The following is an 11,735-nucleotide window of genomic DNA, read 5'->3' on the forward strand; positions in this document are numbered from 1 at the left end:
TGTCAACAGTTCAGTAGAACAATGACTTTTCCACATTGCTCTGTGGGGACGGATGGCATCACTGGGTGCTGAACCTCCACAAGGAAAGTGCCAGGTTCTGCTATTCTCTGCCTCTCCAGTGCTCAGGTCACAGCTCGTTTCCAGCTGGTCAGCAATGGAAAACACAAAGAATGGTAAAATCCTCACACACGTCAGGGAATCCACCTTCTTCTATAATGGTGTGAGCTGTTCAGGCTGCTGTCCAGAGTCACCACAAGGACATTATTTTATGGTCCTTTTTTGTGCAGTTTCTCAGCAATACCCCTCATAGCAGTATTCTTCCCACATTTTCCTTCCCTCGTTAATTTCAGTTGGTTTCAGAGTCTCACTGAACTTGCTGATTTACTGCTGTTAACTCCTTTGACAAAATATTTGACCGGGTTTGTGTATTTTAAGTCAGTGTCTGCTCATGTGTTTTAAACACATTATATACAAGAGATCAGTGATGGCTGATGATTTCCTACCAGGTTAAGTACAGCATTAAACTATACTTCAACTTTTGCCCTCTTTACTAATGTCTGTGCTTTGTAGGCAAACTTTTCTGACTGAACCAACTCCATCACTTCACTCTGAACATTTAATAATATTTTTTAACTAGCAGGAGACACATTCTTTTCCTTCCATAAAAACAATCTGAATGCCAAAGCAGAAGAACCAAATTCTCATGAAAAGATTGCCATTACAAAGAAGACAAATAGGAAAAGTCCTTCTGGAAATAATCATAGAATCACAGAATCATAGAATGGCCTGGGTTGCAAAGGCCCACAATGCTCATCCAGTTCCAACCCCCTGCTGTGTGCAGGTCACCAACCAGCAGACCAGGCTGCCCAGAGCCACATCCAGCCTGGCCTTGAATGCCTGCAGGGATGGGGCATCCACAGCCTCCTTGGGCAACCTGTGCCAGTGCCTCACCACCCTCTGGGGGAAAAACTTCCTCCTAAGATCCAACCTAAACCTCCCCTGTCTCAGTTTAAAACCATCTCCCTTGTCCTATCACTATCCATCCTCGTAAACAGCCATTCCCCTTCCTGTTTATACGCTCCTTTCAAATACTGGAAGGCCAATGAGGTCAAATATGTGCCAATATTCACAATGAATGAGACAGAGCAGTGATTAAAGACTAAGTAGTTTTGCAAACTACTTAGTATCTCCTTGACTTCTAAAATAGAATTTGAAATTAACAAATGACTCTATGATTTCTAAATGTCCACTGTCGTGGATGAGCTTAGGTTCCTCTACCACAAACCCCTCATTTCCAATTTTTTGCTTCACACCTGTCAATTTCCTTCCCAGATGAGTACTGATTCTGCTAGTGCATGGACAGCACGTGGACCAGTGCAACTTGTTGTGCAGATTCTGCTGGACAATAGTAAGCCAGAATGCATACAAGGGATAAGCATGTCACGGTGAAACATCCCTTTGTCCCCTCACAAGTGCCGATCAAATCCTAGAGCACCTAATTCCTCTTTAAAAGTCATTGTGATTTTTTAGTTAGCTATTTTGATTATGGGACGTAAAAGGAGCAGAACCAGAATGACTGCTGTTAGGAAGAATGAGACAGTGTCAGACACTGCTAGCTGCTGGGCCCTTCAGTGCCATGGCGTCACATCTGCGCCACACGTATGCACATATCCTTTACTGATTTGGAAGGCCTAGCCAATTAAAGCTAAGGGAACTCCTGGAAAGCTGATGTGAGAAGTGATGGCAGGCTAGGACACAAGTAGAAACTTGCTCCAGCTTTTTGAAGGAGTGAAGCCAAACTAAATGGAATTTAGCCAGGGATGAAAATTCAGTCGCCAAGAAGGTTTTACACATGAGGTTCCACTTTTGTTAACAGTGCAGTGTCTTGGCTTTATCTGTTCGTTTCTCCAGTTGCAGAAAATCTTTTCGTTGTTTTCCATGGATGAACAAGTTGAAGGGAAATAGATGACATGAGAATTTCTCTTTTTGCTTTTATATATGTAGAAATAATACAATCACAGTTGTCTGGGAAACAGGCGAGGAAAAAAATAACTCAATGAGATGACTGTATGGTCTTAAAACACACATACACAAAATATTTATATATGTGTATAAATACATGTACAGATTTCTGCTTACCAAGGCATGAGCCGACCAATTTTTGTCCATCTACTTTTGCTGATAAAAAAGCCAGCAACGGGATCAGTAACAGCTCCTGAGGCTTTGCCAATAAACAGCACCAAAGAGGCATGAAATGGAGTAATCTGAAAATACAAACACAGGACTCTAAACACGAGCTATTGTTCCACAGTACAATGAAACAGCATAAAGCAACTTTCCAGAAAGAACCTTGGTGTTTTAAAGAGTAATGTTAGTTCATTTACAAAACGTGCCCGTTGCTGTCACAGAAATTCCTACTGGTTACCCTACTGGTTTCCCATAGCAAAAAACCCAAAACACTGAGACAAGGCACCATGTAAAATGGGATTACAGAGGAAAAACACAAGGAAGGTGAGATTATAGATGTGTTCAGAATGAGGAATATGAGTCAAACAGGAAACAGGAAACCAAAGACCTTGTTTTAGATATTAAATCTGACAGAGCATCTTTGTAACTTATCCCTCATACATTTCTAGATCACTACCTTGATCTGAAGCAGATATAAGCAGAGATAAATGTCTGCATGCATCTGGGCTTTTTCAACTCCTGAGACTACCAACAAGGTTGCCAACTGGTGGAGTGTGGCTTGGAAGAGGCTACAACACAGCAGATTCTATGCACTCAGCACTGAACTGCATAATGCACATCTGTTCAAAGTTACCAGCGCACATCCAACAAACCTCACTTGAAAACTTTTTATGCATTATATGTGAATAAAACAGCCAAGTTTGAAGTTTGACCATAATTAAGTGCATGTATAGAATTAGAATGCTCTAAGAACTTGCTGCAGGTATTTCCTCAGAAGTGACAAAAAGAAACAATCCTGAGTGACTTTGGTAAAGACAGATGTTATGCATTTCCATAACCCCACTTGTTAAATTTTAGTCCAGATTAGCTGGAATTGCAGGAATAGCCAATCTTCCTCACACTGCCAGCTCCAAGACACATAGCTCACCCTAGAAAGCTTAAGAACTAGGGAGGATTGAGACTGGTGTTCTAGCAGGTAACGGCAGTGGCACTCCAAGTATCCCATTGCTGCACTGTCTGATGCTGGGCTGGGTGCCACAGCAGCTTGCTGATGTCCAGCTCAGCTACTTGTGCCCTCTTATACCCAGGGTGTCCAAAAGAACAAAAGAGCAATGAGTCAGAAAGATACAGTGGTTGAAATACTGCACTGATAAAGGATATACAGCCAGAAAGTATCAAAGTAGGTGAATTTTTCATTTGTGCTTTGTTTAGATAAAGTGAATAGACAGAAAGGAAGTAGGTACTAAATAAACAGAGGTGGAAGAAAGCCTTGATGAAAATTGAAATCTCTCATATGGAGAGTTGAGTCTTACCACGGTGTCCTTGTTTTCATCCTCTCAAGGGTCTTATGCATCCCTTACCTGCATTTTCTTAGTCCCTAAACTTAAACATTCTGTCAGCACTAACATCAGCAGCTTCTCAGTGGTAACAGAGAACAAGGAAAAAACATGCTAAATTCACAGAATCACAGAATCCTTAGAGTTGGAAGGGACCGAAGTCCATTTAGTCAAACACCCCTGCAACACCACAGCTAGGACAGGTTGCCAGGCCCTGCTCCAGCATGGCCTTGAAAGTCTGAATGAAAGGGTTATCCATCACATCTCTGGGCAACCTGTTCTGGTGCCTCACCACCCTAACTATAAAAGAGCTTTTCCTTAAGTCCAACTTAGTTCTACCCTCTTTAAGCCTGAAGCCATTTCCCCTTGTTCTATTCATCCATCTCAAAAGAAATAAAGTCCAATATCCTAATATGTGAGGTTTTAGTGTTTTCTAGTAATTTAGCTCAAGGATTTCATGTGGTTTGCAGTTACAAACCTGTAGTTTATACAGATAATTTAGGAGGAACATGGAATTGAATTGGAAAAAAATGTAAGCTACAGAAAGTGAATACAAATGTAATTTTCTCAGAAGGGGGCCCAGATTACATATGAAGTTTTATGCACAGTCTCCCAGAAAGTAGGTAAGATTTAAATTCAGTTATTGCCTATAAAGTGACATATTTTCCCCTGGAAATACATGGAAAAAAAGACTTAGGAAGGTCTTGATCTAGTCTTGAAAAAGTTCTATGAAGAATTACTTCATAGAACAAACTAAACCATCAGGTTTTAATAATTCAGGCTCTTAATGAGGTAATAAAAGAATAATTACAAATGTTAAGCAAAATTATTGGTTTTCAGTAGAAGCTTGTTAACAGAAATAATTATGTTGTTTTTAGGTGGTATTCAGAGATTGGAGAATGGGACCCCAGCTTCCTGAACACTGTACACAAATACAAATAAACAAAAGTTTTCCCTAGCTTCTAGAATTTCCAGTTTCTGCAGAGGATGGGTAAATTCCAGTATTTATAAGCATGCTGGGAAAATCATATTAGTGTTTTTCTCACCCAGTTCCTGCTTCATCATCACCAATGACTTGTACTGCCATCCTTGATGTCAGTAAAAATCAAGAGAGGTCAGAGCTGTTTCCACCTCCTACTGCATCTCCAGGAAGTTACTTCTCCCACATTCAGCTGTCCTCAGACTCCACAGCATACACTTGACATCTCTGACACTGCTGTCCAAATCTGGCCCACTTTCCAAATCCTGTGAATTCAGCCTCAACCAGACATTTGAGATCTCAGTTTTTCATGCCTATCTCATTCTGTGGCCAATTGTACTGAGTAACTTACAGAATTTAGTTTTTCCTTTATAACCTCAGCTTCTGATATTAGACCTGTATAGGAAAACCATTAAGCATAAGCTTTGGCATTCATGCTGAAATCTACGACAGTTTAAGCCACAGCTTTCTCACAGCCCTTGCAATTTGGCCTCATATCCTCAAAAGACTTTTCTTTTACGCTATGAAACATCATATATCTCACCTAGTTACCACGGAGCCATACAAGACCATTCAAACCAATTAAAAAAATGCTTATAGAATCATTTTCTTTGCTTCCCTGCTGTCCCAGAATCTAGCTGGAGCAGCTGAAAGTCATATATGAATGGGATGACTCCTACTGCTTTGTTTCACCAGGTCTGCTTCTGCACAAACTGACAGCAGGAAACCTTCAGGAAGGATCACTCAGCTTTATTTACAAACAATAATTAATAATCATAAAAATGTTGGCCACTTCAAGGCAGAAAGAAAACTAGTGAAAATCAGAAGTGTTTCCAAAGAAGTTTATTCAGCTTCCAGTATGCTGAACAGCTAAAGGCAAGGCTAAGAAGAAAATTTAAAAGCATTATTGACTAATTTACCCTCCATAGTTCTAGGCACACTGTAAATGACATCAGAGCTGAGGTAAATCTACAGTTTGTAAGGGTCTCCTATGCTACTTACATGGGCTATATCCAGCAGGTAGATCTGCAGGAAGAAGGAAGCTGCGCTCCCTGCCACTTGATTCGGGGCACCTCCTATGGCATAGCATAACTTGCTGCAAACTGACATGCCGTGTTCCTGTGCAAGAACAAACAGAAACTGATGAGAAAACCAAGGTACACACATAAAAACTACAGAAATCCAAATGTTGAAGTCTGAGGCTAGCACCAAAATCATGTATTTGCTTCACAGGTATTCCATTAACAAAGCTGTGTGCCCTAAACCCCTACAATCATTGGAATGCTCATTCTTTTTTTGTTTGTTTGTTTGTTTTTAATAGTTTTGCTTCTTAATTCAGCATCTAAAAACAAACCACGGTTTTCCTACAATGCCATAGGTTTGCCTACCTGCTTCTCATAAGCTATTAAAAAGGAACCCGTTAACAAGCAAGAAGAACCAAAATGGATGTGGACCGGAGCGCTCAATTCAGATGTTAAAAACACCACGATCTTTCCTTTTTCTTTTTTCCTTTTAAAATAATTTCCTGTGTGAATCTTTCAGACCACGATAACTGGTATGTGTTTTCTTACCATAATCATTAGATGACATTCAAAGAGGTGGAAAATTTCTACAGTTAAAGGTAGACTGAATACATTCCAAAGATTCGTGTCCCAATCCTTCCTCAATTTGCCACAGGTTCCTGGTGAGGCTATTGCAGAAAAAACTTGACTCTGTATCATCTTTTTTTTTTTAACCATGAAAATTGACATAACAGAGAAACTGTGCTCCTTCAGCTGCATTTTGATGTGTTTGAAAAGTACCATATGCATCCAAGAATATTCTTTAATCAAACTGACCAATAAAGGTATGATAAAAGTTGAAAAGAAGGTTTGAAATTCTTAATTAAAAGACAAAATATGTACAGTCTAATAGAAATTCTAATGAAGAATGCCGTGCTTTCCACTAGTAAAAAAAATACCAGAAAGCTTTTAAAAACATCTCAGAATTAATTTAATTATGTAAAACTCAAAGTATCAGAAGACAGTGGCTCTATTAGTCCTGTATTCCCTTTGTAGGGACAGCGCATCCAACTCAAGTGTTGAGAAGTTTCACACATATTAAAGACTTCTGTCTTAAAGACTTCTGTCAAGAGAAACCAGGAGAGCAGCTGTGTTAATCTTGCCTCTGCTATGTCTCTGAACTGAATACACAAGCCCTCAATTCTTTCATTAGATCAAGATAATAATAGAGATATGGTAATGAGATCCCAAATGATGATAATATTCGGATGCATTGCCTCGATTCTGAATGCTATAAAATGTACTTAGCGCCATCACCTTCACTATATCATAGAGTTTTGATCAGTTTTAGACTTCCAGATGGAGCCTCTCATCATCTAATTGTTCTCCTTTGAACTGTTCTATCTGTGTGGGGGTGAGCAAGTGAGCACAGCGTCAGGACATTTCCCTTCTTCTGCATCTATAGAGAAAGAGCAAAAAGTCTCAGGCTAATCACAGCTCTCATTACTGGCTTAGTCACACGTACACCACTTCTGTTAGAGGTGGCATCCCATTATTGTGCCTAAGTCAAGCAAACAGTATTAGGGCACTACTGCAAATTGGTGACACCACAGCAGGGCTCACTTCTACTCCACATTGGTGATGGCAGCAGTGGAGCAGACTGACAGAATAGGGCCTGATGTGGAAGTGTGTATGAAGCAAAGGTGTGGACTTCAATTCCACACGTGTGGAAAAAATGACACCCACTGACATTAATCAATGCTTCCTGGATGTCTGGAGACCAAAGAGTGGATATCAGCTCAGCAAGACGGTGGGTGATGCATTTCCACTGGTGCAGATTGTTCATGGCTGGTGAAAATGCAAATGGTGGTGACTACATTGAAAAACAGTGTTTTGTAGCTGAGAATTTGATCTATCAAAATATGGTGCTCCTTGTATCTGTTGTCGTTTCCATGGAAATAAATAGGAGGCATTATTTTCGGAGCAACCTACACATGTCACAAAAGATCTACACATGAATCACACGGAGTGTGGAGGGAACTTGGTTCATTTTAAACTTGCTGCCCGGTCCCCCCTGCTGTAAATAATCAATCAGTTACTCAAACTCCTGTTTAAGTTTTACTGTAATCATTGTGTTTTCTGCCTCAATATTTTTGAGGCACTGGTAGGAATGAAAGCAAGTCTCTGCACCTGTGGAGTGAAACTGTCCCTTCTAACTTCTGGGACCAACAGTAAAAACTAGAAAAGCTGACAGGATCTGGGTGAGCGAGCCTCCCCAGCCTTCGTTGGGATTGCATGATGCCAGAAATTGTCTTGATAATCACAGATTCATTCAGGTTGGAAAAGACCTCAAACAGTCCAACCCCAACCCAGCCCACCGTGCCCACGTCCCTCAGTGCCACATCCCCACGGTTCTGGAACACCTCCAGGTTTGGTCATCCCACCACCTCCCTGGGCAGCTGTGCCACTGCATCATGCTCTTTTGGAGAAGAAATGTTTCCTAATACTCAACCTAACACTCCCCTGGTGCAGCTTAAGGTCCTTACCTCTCATCCCAAAGGATGAGAACGTTGAAATGGCACCTGTGCAGTGATAGCAACCAGCAGCCTGGCTGTGAGCAGCTGAGGGAGGTTTTTTCTGTTACTCTGATGACCAAAGTCCCTGCTGCATTGCTACCTCGAGCAGCAGAGACTGATTTCTGAGAAAGCTGGTGAAAGCTTTTCCACCTGTGTAAGTTTGTTTGTAAGCTTGAAGTACTCCAGAAAACAGAGAGCTGAATGTGTGAGCAGTAATCAAGGGGAAAAATACAAAGAGATTGTACTCGACATTCTGCTGTGAGAATGCAGCTGAATACAAATTACATAAACACCCAATTGCTTCTATGAGTTTTGGAAGGAAGGTGAGAGGGTGGGGTAGGAGGTAAGAGAAAGGAAAGTGATATTAAGATATGTTATTTTCTATTTTCAGATTAACTTGAAAATGTTGTACTTGTAGATGCTCCAGTCATATCCAAGTTCACTCTGTTTCAAGGTAAACCAAGACAGTGTAATAGGTGAGAAATTTGATATTGCTCTTTAAATAGAGTTAAATATATTGTTGCAGAATAAATAATGCACTGTAGCTCCTTTATTTTCAAGTCTTCTGTGAGTAAAACCAAATTCAGTGCTTTACATTTTCTGTTCCCCAACAGAATGGGAATTGAATAGCATAACAGTTCATCTTATTTACTTTAGGAAAAAAAGAAAGTCTTAACCACACTGAAAACACTTTGCAATGGCATGAAGATATTTCAGAAACATTACAGGCACAAAGGTCTGCTGCAGGCATTTGGTCCTAAGCTATTCTTTATCTGCTCTGTCCAGAACCAAGGCAACATGTAATTTAAGAGTAACGAGAAGAGAAGGCAAAACCTGGAAGCCCCAGATAAATGCAGCTTTATCTGAGAAACAGTGACAATGCAGCTAACGAGGAGAAGCTTTTGAGTCAGCTTTTTTTCTCAATGTAGTTGTAATAGTCAAAGCTGCTGTTCTGTGAGTGACCATACAAGGTCCTCTTAAAAGCAGGAGTGCCACTGTGACAGGTGGGATCCCTAATCTCTCATGTTAGCTGTCTTGAAGGCTCTCTTTGGTTCGTTAGAGACATCATAACCTGATCCAGTGCCTGATTTAGTGGCAACCCTACCTGTGGAAGGGGTTGGAAATGGACGATCTTCAAGGTCCCTTCCAGCCCAAAGCAGTCTGTGATCAGCCCATCCCTGAGCAGAGGAAATAGCAGGAATGGGGCTCAACTGCAGATGACTGGGAAGGGCACACCAAGGCTGGATGCAGCAGGAGGTTTCTGGGGTACTCTTCAAGCTGCCAGCAGCATAGAGCCAAGAGGCTGTGCGAGCCAAACTTGCTTTATCTTTGTTCAAAATGTTCCGATTTCTTCTGTGAACACCCCCCACACACACCTGCTTTGTAAACCCCTAAATTCACACCAGAACTGCACACGCCCCAAAGCATCCGATGTTGACGAGCCCCATGGTTTGGCTGTACCTCAGACTGTTACAAAGCATCCAGGTTTACCCAATGCCCCAAAGGCACACAGGCGGCTGCACGCACCCTTCCAGCGCTCCTCACTGCTGGCCCCAGAGCACCGGGGATGGATGGCAGCGCTGGAACCGCCTCACACCTGCAGCACCGATGGGGAGCGGCTGCCTGAGGAGCTCAGCGCCCTCACGGCTCTCTCCTGCTACAGACACGTGTGCCTAGACGGAAGGACAGCCGCAGGGCGTGAATGTGCTTTCTCCAGCTGCCAAATGGGACAGCAAGGGTTGTCTTCTATTCGAGGGAAAGCATCAGAGGTACATCGATCTCGATGACAGAGGAGAGATTGAAGAGCTGAAGAATTCAGCTCTCTCACAGCCCCTCCGACGCGCACACTCCCTTCTCGCCGAGGACGGAAAGCTGCAGACCACCTCTCGGCGCCTCGGGACCCGGCCGTCACCTACCCCCACTCGGGAGCCGCTTACCTTCTCCTCCTCCCGCTCCGGGCTGTCCCTCGCAGCCCCCGCCATGGTGCTGCGGACAGCACAGCCCCGTCCGACACCTGCGTGCCCGGGGCGGAAGGAAGGAGAGGGACAGCGCGGGCGATGCCCCCCCCTTCCCGCCCGCAGCGCTCGTGAGGAGCCGAAGGTGCTATCTCTGCTCTCCGCGCTCGGGGGGAGGCACTCCCCGCGAGGGCTGCGGGTACCTTTCCGGCCTGCCGTGCCCTCACACGCGCCCTCGCTCTGCCCCGAGAGGTGACACTGAGGCTTTATTCTACCCGAAGCCGCTGGACAGCGGGAGCGCCCGCGGCAAAGGGAGCCCGAACCCGAGCCCGCCCCGCCGCTCCCCTCAGAGCCCCGCGCCTGAGGAGCGGGCAGCAACTCCTCGGGCACGGAGCGCTCGGACCTGTTGCAAGACTACGAAGCACAACGGCTGCTGCCTTAATTTAGGCAGTACAAGTTCACCACCGACAGCACTTCCCTCAGCGAGCGAGTCCGTGGCAAGAAGTGCATTTTCAACGATGAGTTCTTTTCCTGTTTGTCAAAGATAGTTTAAACACAGCAACAAGCATCTCGTAAAGGCAGTGGCTAAGCTATGCGTGCAGCATTTCCCCTTCAGATAGAGCTGCTGCTGCGGTTCATTATCTGCTATGCTCACTCGGTGGTAATAAGGACCATCACAACCAGGTAGCAAAATTCTGAAAGAAGGAAGAATTTTAAAAAGTCATTCTATCACAACACTACAGTTGTTTTTAGCATAAAGTCGAAACCCAGGCTTTACTACAAGTTCATTGAATCATTAAGGTTGGAAAGACCAATGAGATCCAACCATCGGTCCGTTCCTGTGACCAGTGCAGTACAGTGGGATCATCAGCTCCCTGATCCTGCTAACTACACTATTTCTGCTACCGCTGATGCCGTTGGCCTTCTTCACCACCTGGGCACGCTGCTGGCTTACAGTCAGTTGTCTGTCGGTTAATACCTCCACATCCTTCTCCTTACAGCTTGCCAGCCACTCTGCTCCAAGCCCGTAGCGATGCATGGGGTTTTTGCAACCAAAATGCAGCATCCAGCACTTGGTCTTGCTGAACTCCATCCCATTGCACTCAGCTCATCAATCCAGCTAATAAATTACTAGGTTTCACTTAAAAGCATTTAGACCCCAAAGTGTCCTTAAGGGCTAAGGGTGGATGCTGAACTGCTCAGTGCATTATCCCAACATGGTATTTTTGGAACAAATTCTAAGCTAGATGCAAGTTGGAATATTTTTAACATCGGAATGCTTAGCTCAAACTCAACACATAGGTTCTTCTCTTTCGCTTCAGACATTATATCCAAAATACATGAAATCTTTGTTAGCTACATTTATGTACTTCTTCACAAAGGAAAAACTAGATAAAACATTTCCTCTCCCTGGCCAAAGCACAATAGGTGCCTACAGCACTGAGCAACAGATGAGCTGCCCGTAGTATCTGGACAGCCTCATCAGTCTTACAAATTGACCAAAACCAATTAGTTCTAAAACAGCTCTGTATTCACTCCAAGCATTTTCTCTCTGTTAGGAAGTGTTACCCAATCACAGTTTCTTGCTCTTTTTAATTTCCTGAAAGTACTTTCTAGTCTAATATAAAATGGTGCTGACTGCACTAATCCTGACTTCTGAGATACCTGCTCCCATTCTGTTCCCAGCACTGGCACAGGTT

The 11,735-nt window shown here is 43.3% G+C and overlaps 1 protein-coding gene across 1 annotated transcript in view; it reads right to left on the reverse strand.

Annotated features, from left to right (window-relative positions):
• MFSD2B (major facilitator superfamily domain containing 2B) overlaps positions 1-10,086 on the reverse strand; it is a 33,894-nt gene extending 23,808 nt beyond the window's left edge. The window contains exons 1-3 of the mRNA XM_048938092.1: positions 10,018-10,086; positions 5,506-5,622; positions 2,140-2,264 (exon numbers count right to left, since the gene is read on the reverse strand). Coding sequence (XP_048794049.1) covers positions 2,140-2,264; positions 5,506-5,622; positions 10,018-10,062 — 287 coding nt within the window. The 5' untranslated portion in view covers positions 10,063-10,086. The remainder of the gene's footprint in view (positions 1-2,139; positions 2,265-5,505; positions 5,623-10,017) is intronic.
• Positions 10,087-11,735: the final 1,649 nt, after the last annotated feature.

This window comes from Lagopus muta, chromosome 2 (assembly GCF_023343835.1).
Source record: "Lagopus muta isolate bLagMut1 chromosome 2, bLagMut1 primary, whole genome shotgun sequence".
Classification (NCBI taxonomy): Eukaryota; Metazoa; Chordata; class Aves; order Galliformes; family Phasianidae; genus Lagopus; species Lagopus muta.